General features: G+C 45.2%; 1 protein-coding gene across 1 annotated transcript; it reads right to left on the bottom strand.

Annotated features, from left to right (window-relative positions):
• Window positions 1-421: 421 nt before the first annotated feature.
• On the bottom strand, window positions 422-5,548 carry arsh (arylsulfatase H). The gene is made up of 10 exons (XM_053877177.1): window positions 5,187-5,548; window positions 4,881-5,002; window positions 4,678-4,800; window positions 3,078-3,280; window positions 2,796-3,016; window positions 2,535-2,671; window positions 2,324-2,461; window positions 2,108-2,267; window positions 1,644-1,765; window positions 422-1,470 (listed from the first exon to the last, which is right to left on the bottom strand). Exons 1-10 carry the CDS (start codon window positions 5,366-5,368, stop codon window positions 1,082-1,084), a joined length of 1,797 nt encoding a protein of 598 aa, XP_053733152.1. The 5' UTR covers window positions 5,369-5,548; the 3' UTR covers window positions 422-1,081.
• Window positions 5,549-6,070: the final 522 nt, after the last annotated feature.

Consider the following 6,070-nt stretch of genomic DNA (forward strand, 5'->3'; position numbering starts at 1 on the left):
GCTGCTCAGCTCTTGTAAAGTGTCATGTAAACACAGATGATGTGGAGAAGCTTCTTCAATCCGGAATGATTTTGTCCTAAAGCAGCTGCATAAAGGGAGGACGGTGTGGAGTGAGCTCAGTCAGTCCAAACCACCTTCCTTCACTGCAGTTACGGCAGAATTTCGATTGGCTGGTTTGTCAACGTTACCACGGCATTCGTTGATGCGCTTGACAGAAAGACTCCTGGAGGCACGACGCAGAAGCGACAGTCTTATTCTGCCCTCTAGTGGCAGCCGACGGAAGTGTCGCCCAGTGACGCTGTCTCTCACAGCCTCTGTGATCTTTGACGCTGTTGGACTCAGAAAACAGCGAACTCAGCAAGACGCACAAGACGCATGAAAACAAAAAAATAACAGTAGTGTCTCAAAAAGAAAATAGCCTTCATGTTGTTTTATTAATTCCTTCATGTCAGAACTACCAATGTCTTATGACAGTATCATTCAAAATGTACCGCCAATGGAAAGGAGGGGGGTCAGCGAGAGACCCCCGGGCAGGACACCTGTCCATCACATGACCCATATTGACAGACAAGCACTCGCACTATTACGTCTACTAGTGTTTTTGGAATGTGAGAGGAAAAACCCAGACAAAACCCACTGAAGCACAGGAGATAAAAACTGACCCTGACAGATTTTTACCCAGCAACTTCCTCCCATGTCTACCAGTTTGATGAGAAAAAAAATACGACACCAGGTCATCCACCCATCCACTTATTACACAGATAAAGCTTTGTGAAGCAGAGAACCGTTCTTCAGAGGGTGGTAGGTGGCGCTGTTGGTCTTAAAACGGAGTGACGTCTCATTCAACTATTTGCTAAAAGTCATATATTGCAGCAGACAGTGCCATCTAGTGGGCTCTGGAAGAGCACGCCGCTTCATAAAGCTTCATCAGTGCATCATAACTGTTTATCTTCATGGTTGAAGAAATGTTTAGTCCTTCCGATTCGTGTCAATGGTAAAAACAGTTGAACTTACAGGCCTCTGCTAAGCAAATGCACAAAGAGAATATCCCTCCATCACCAAACTACTTGTAGTATTCTTTCTAAATAGCTGCTGTTTGTTCTTCTCTGCAGCCACAGAAAGGGAAGGTTCCACAGCACGGCTGCAGCCATGGTCTCCATAAGATCTTGTCCCAAGTCATTTGGTTCGGAATGCCACCGGAATTTTGGGAGGTTTGACCGTTGTTGAAAGTTTTCTGGTGACTCTCAACAGCTTTGGAGAGCTGAGCCAGGACCTCCGCATGGCGAGGCTCAGCATCAGGGGTCAGTGGGCGGGACTCCGAGGGGTCGTGGAGGAGATTGAACATGAGCGGAGGGTCGTGGTACGTCACATGTTTTCCGGAGCACGGACAGACTTTGCCGTCGTAGCAGCCAATGGCTCCCGGCGGTGAAAAGTTGGGGGTGAAAAAGTGCACCTTGTAGATGGAGTCACCTGCGGAGAGACAGAAGGAAAACCAAAAATATATGTTGTTTTTTAAAATATTATCATCATTATAAGTTCACTTCAAAGTTCTCCAAAAGTTGCTTTGCATTTCTGGAATCTTCACGGCACGGAAACATTCCACCGGTAGATGTTACGTCTCGGTGCGGAGGTGCGAAACCTACTGTCAGGCGGGTGCCAGCGTGCTGCGTTCAGGTACACGCCGCAGTAGTGGAACATGAACTCGTGCTCGGATCGCTGCTCCTTCCCCTGCAGCAACGGCATCAGGTTGTAGCCATCTAAAGGTCTTGAAGAGAAGATGGTGGCAAAATAAAACCATTATTCTGTTCCAAACAGACATTATTGGTATTGGTCTGAGTCCAGCCTGGGCCAAATATTTAGTATTGTTCTTCATATTATCATTTAAAGTTAACTTTTGACGGAAAGACACAGTGCATATTTCATAAAACTGCACTTAAGTGAAACATAAAAATGAATATAAGTCGGAACTAGGTGCAGAGATGAATAGACAAAAACATATTTTGAAGCTATTCAACAAATAACCCAATAAATAACGTGTTTTTTTCCACTCCTCAAATAAGCCAAGCCTTCCAGGCTTTTTAACTGAATCAACAAAAGCGAGTCGAACCTGTCTGGTCGACTGTCTCGGGCCAAATGTGTGAGTGTCGGGTACAAGTCCATGAGGCTTGTTGGCTCATCCACGACTCTGCCAGCCTTCAGTTTACCAGGCCAACGAAAAATTCCAGGAACCCGTATCCCTCCCTCCCAGCCCCCCATCGCCTTCCCACCTAGAAAACAGCAGAGTCAAGAACGCTGGAAACAAACTCTTCCCACGTATTCACACCTCTATAGATTCCGTTCCAGCCGCCCTTCTGTCCCACCGCATCGTCAGCGTCTTCCAAATGGCCCCCGTGGTCCGACGTGAAGTACATCAGGGTGTCGCCGGCCAGGCCGAGAGAATCCACCGTGTCAGTTATTTCACCTGTAAACAGACACTTCTCCTAACACGGCGGAACCGCATGTCGCTGAGTCAAGTCGATGCAATCGCAGCTCACCGATCATCCAGTCCAACTCTTCCATGTTGTCGCCATAGCGACCGTGCTGACTCTTTCCAGCGAATTTAGGGTTTTTGAAGAGCGGCGTGTGAATGTGAGCCAGAGAAAAAAACAGCAGGAATGGGCGATTGGCGTTCCTGAAAACAACCGATCACTAGTCAACACCTATAGAAATGACACTCCACATGAGAAACGTTCTGGCAACAAGATGCAAAGAAAACTGAGGAGGAAATATTAAAAGAAAATAGCCAATAAAATGACCTCTGAATGAAATGCTTGGCCTCTCCCAGCAGCCTCTGGGGCAACGTCTCCAGCCGCACCGGCTGCTCGACCACATCCTGGTTCCTCATCAGGACGCAGTTCCATGTGGACAGGAAGTTGAATGGAACGTACCACACGGCAGTAGCGAGTGCACTCAGCAGGAAAAGCAGCACCAAGACCCAAAGACTGATTTCAACGAGGCCCAACACGTGAATACACACCTGAAATACACGCAACAAGATGACACTTCCAGACTCAGCTCTCCTGGTACTGTCATGTTACCAGAGTGAAAAGTCCAATTCCTAGCATGACGGTCATGTTTCGGAGTGTTTGCTGCAGGTCCGTCATGACAACGCTGTCTTCTCCGGGCTCACAGTCGTTGTGGAGGGTGAACGGGATGCCGTAGTAGTAGTCGAAGCCATGAGTGTTGGGATGGTGGCAGTGATCCCCTCTGTGTTCACAGTTCAACCCCAAGTGCCACTTTCCTGATGGAGCAAAAACAAAGACAGTTAGTAGATATGGGCAATAACTTATCGTACACGATATACAGCAAAACACAACCTCCAAGATGATAATTCTGCATCTCACGATAAATTCGATAAACACGCAATTCACTCGCCGCATTGGACTTGCACACGTGAACACGACGAGACCGCGACGGCGCACTCTCAGGCTCCGCGGCGGTAGACAGCCGACACCGGCGTGTGACAGTTTTGGAGAGTGTGGTGGACTTTGGATCATGATCGTAGTGTTAAACTTATTTTTAATACAGGGAACTTTTGATGATGACACTGGTCGACTCTGAGTCTCTGGATCCATGTTTATTTTATTAGATGGAGTGGTCCTCATAGGTTCTCTGCTGCACTGGCGCCTCGGCCAAAAACCCTGGTGAAAATAGTTGGATATTGGACGGTGCTCCGCCCCAGTATTGGCGATGGCGTCCTCTTCCGCGTCCCCATTAGGGTTCACTGATCGCGGACACACCCTCACAGGCAGTGCTAATGCTACGACCCGGCATCAGTTAGGGACCATCAACAAATTCTAAAGCGGTTAAAGTATTAGGGAAATCCTCAATCAGGCAATGAAACCATTTTAGGAGAATTGTGAAAAGGTTTTTCATCACACAAGACAAAGGACTGGCAGTTTGTATCATGATTTGGACTTTATAATATATATATATATATATATTTATATATTCACATTATTTCTAATATTTCTTCAATAACATCTAGGAAATGTGTCCAGACTGGTCCATAGTTAAAATCAACTGTTTAGAGACAGATACAGCAGACCTCCAGGACCCAGAGACGTGCAGGTGGGATCAGAGCCGACCCTTCTCACCCTGTTCATGGACTGTTTGTTCCTCTTCCCTCTGGCAGGAGGCTACGGTCCATCCAGACCAGAACCTCCCATCACAGGAACAGCTTCTTCCCCTTGGCCATCAGTCTGTTGAATTTGTGATCAGCCTTTGTTATTTTATTTTATTTTATTTTATTTTATAACAGCACTTCATTTCGAAGCACTTTCCTAGTTGGTCGGACCCCGACTGACCATGGCAATAAATTCTATTGTGATTCTGATTCTGATTCAATTTAACCCCTAAATAAAACTGTCAGAGCAGTGGGTCAGACACAAGCAGGTTCTACCAGAGACGGGAAACATTCTATTCTATATTATATTTAAACATAAACAAATAATGATGTTGGAGACAAACTCCACTAATAAGTTTCATCATAAAACAGTTTCAAGAGAGACTGTAGTGTCCAACACATGGAGTAGAATAAAATATCTATATTTATCGTGATAACATTTTTTTATTCACATCGCCCATTCCTAACAGTTAGTGGATCTATTACGCCTCCTGACTTCCAGAGGACCTCACCAACTAAGCCTGTGCTGTATCCTTGTTGCTGCAGCCTCTTCGCGAACGTGGTCTCACTGGACAGGAGCCCTCCTGAACCTCCAAGAAATAACAGGACCCGCGACCGTCCCGCACCGGCCATTCCTGCTTGCACACATGCAAATGTCTATTCTTTACATTACAGTCAGAAAACACATGTATTGCCTCTGAAAACGGCGCGTCACCTGAACGAAGTGGGTAGCGCCCGGTCATGAAAGCCGACCGACTCGGTGTGCAGAGAGGGGCCGCCGCAATATGCTGACTCAGCCTCACACCTTCAGAAGCCAGCCTGTCTATGTTAGGAGTCCTGTACGTAAAATTAGATCACACTTTTATCAGCAAAACTGATATATATATATATATATATATATATATATATATATATATAACTTTAATGCTACACATTACTTTAACACACAGCGATGACTTTCGGACACAACTGTAATAAATGAATAATAACAAATGACAGCTCAAATGGCAGACACACTCACCTGATGGTGTCGTTGCCGTAGCAGCCCACATCTCCAATGCCAAGGTCGTCCACCATGATGAGCACAAAGTTGGGCTTCCGTTCCTCCCCTGTTGTGCCACGACCCCCTGCTGCCAGCAGCAGCAGCCCCAGAAGAGGCCATGCTCGGAGCCTGGTCATATTAAGTGTGAACAAACTTGGCATTGACTTGCACAAACATAAATACTGGCTGAGTAAGAATTATTCAAAAATATTTAAAGCAAAGTGTTAAGTTTGTATAATAAAAGTGCAAAATTAAAAATATCGCTTTAATTATAATTATTATAATATCCAAACAAAAAACATTTACCACAAAAAGCGCATAGTGAATGAATGACGGATGAAATTATGAACAAATGCGTAATCTTCAATATGTCCTACGGTCCATGAAGGCGTCACGCGTCCGCAGAGGTTCCACGCTCATACATTATTATTATTAGTTTTAACTTAATATGTTCCCATTTTAAAAGTTAATAGAATGCATACAACTTGGACACATCTTTTCATATTTTTTTCTTAATAGTTGCATGAAAAAATAGAGACGTTTAACCACAGCAGCAGGACTCAAGCGGCAACATATGCACAGAAGCTGCTCAAATATGTCAGGTCACGGTCCGCGTTTATTGCATTGATAGGCACATTTAAAACGTTTCAACGCTCGCTACAAACAAACGCTACATAAACGTGCGGTCTCTTACCTCATTCCTGCACAATGACGGGATTCATAAACTTCATTAAACAAGTCACTTCCGGAGACATGAACATGTTTCATCCCGCCTCTCAGTCACGCGGCCACTTTTACCGTAATGAGTGCCAGCAAGCGCACAAACAATTGCAACTGCTAATTTTATAGGCCACCTTATTATA

The sequence above is a fragment of the Synchiropus splendidus genome, chromosome 10, assembly GCF_027744825.2.
Source record: "Synchiropus splendidus isolate RoL2022-P1 chromosome 10, RoL_Sspl_1.0, whole genome shotgun sequence".
Taxonomy (NCBI): Eukaryota; Metazoa; Chordata; class Actinopteri; order Syngnathiformes; family Callionymidae; genus Synchiropus; species Synchiropus splendidus.

Excerpts from the sequence above, each read along its gene's own strand:
- arsh (XM_053877177.1), bottom strand. The coding sequence starts at position 5,368 with ATGCCAAGTTTGTTCACACTTAATATGACCAGGCTCCGAGCATGGCCT. Across the intron at positions 4,801-4,880 it reads GCGCTACCCACTTCGTTCAG|GAATGGCCGGTGCGGGACGG; the intron begins GTGACGCGCCGT and ends GTGTGCAAGCAG. Across the intron at positions 3,017-3,077 it reads GAATTGGACTTTTCACTCTG|GTGTGTATTCACGTGTTGGG; the intron begins GTAACATGACAG and ends CGTGTATTTCAG.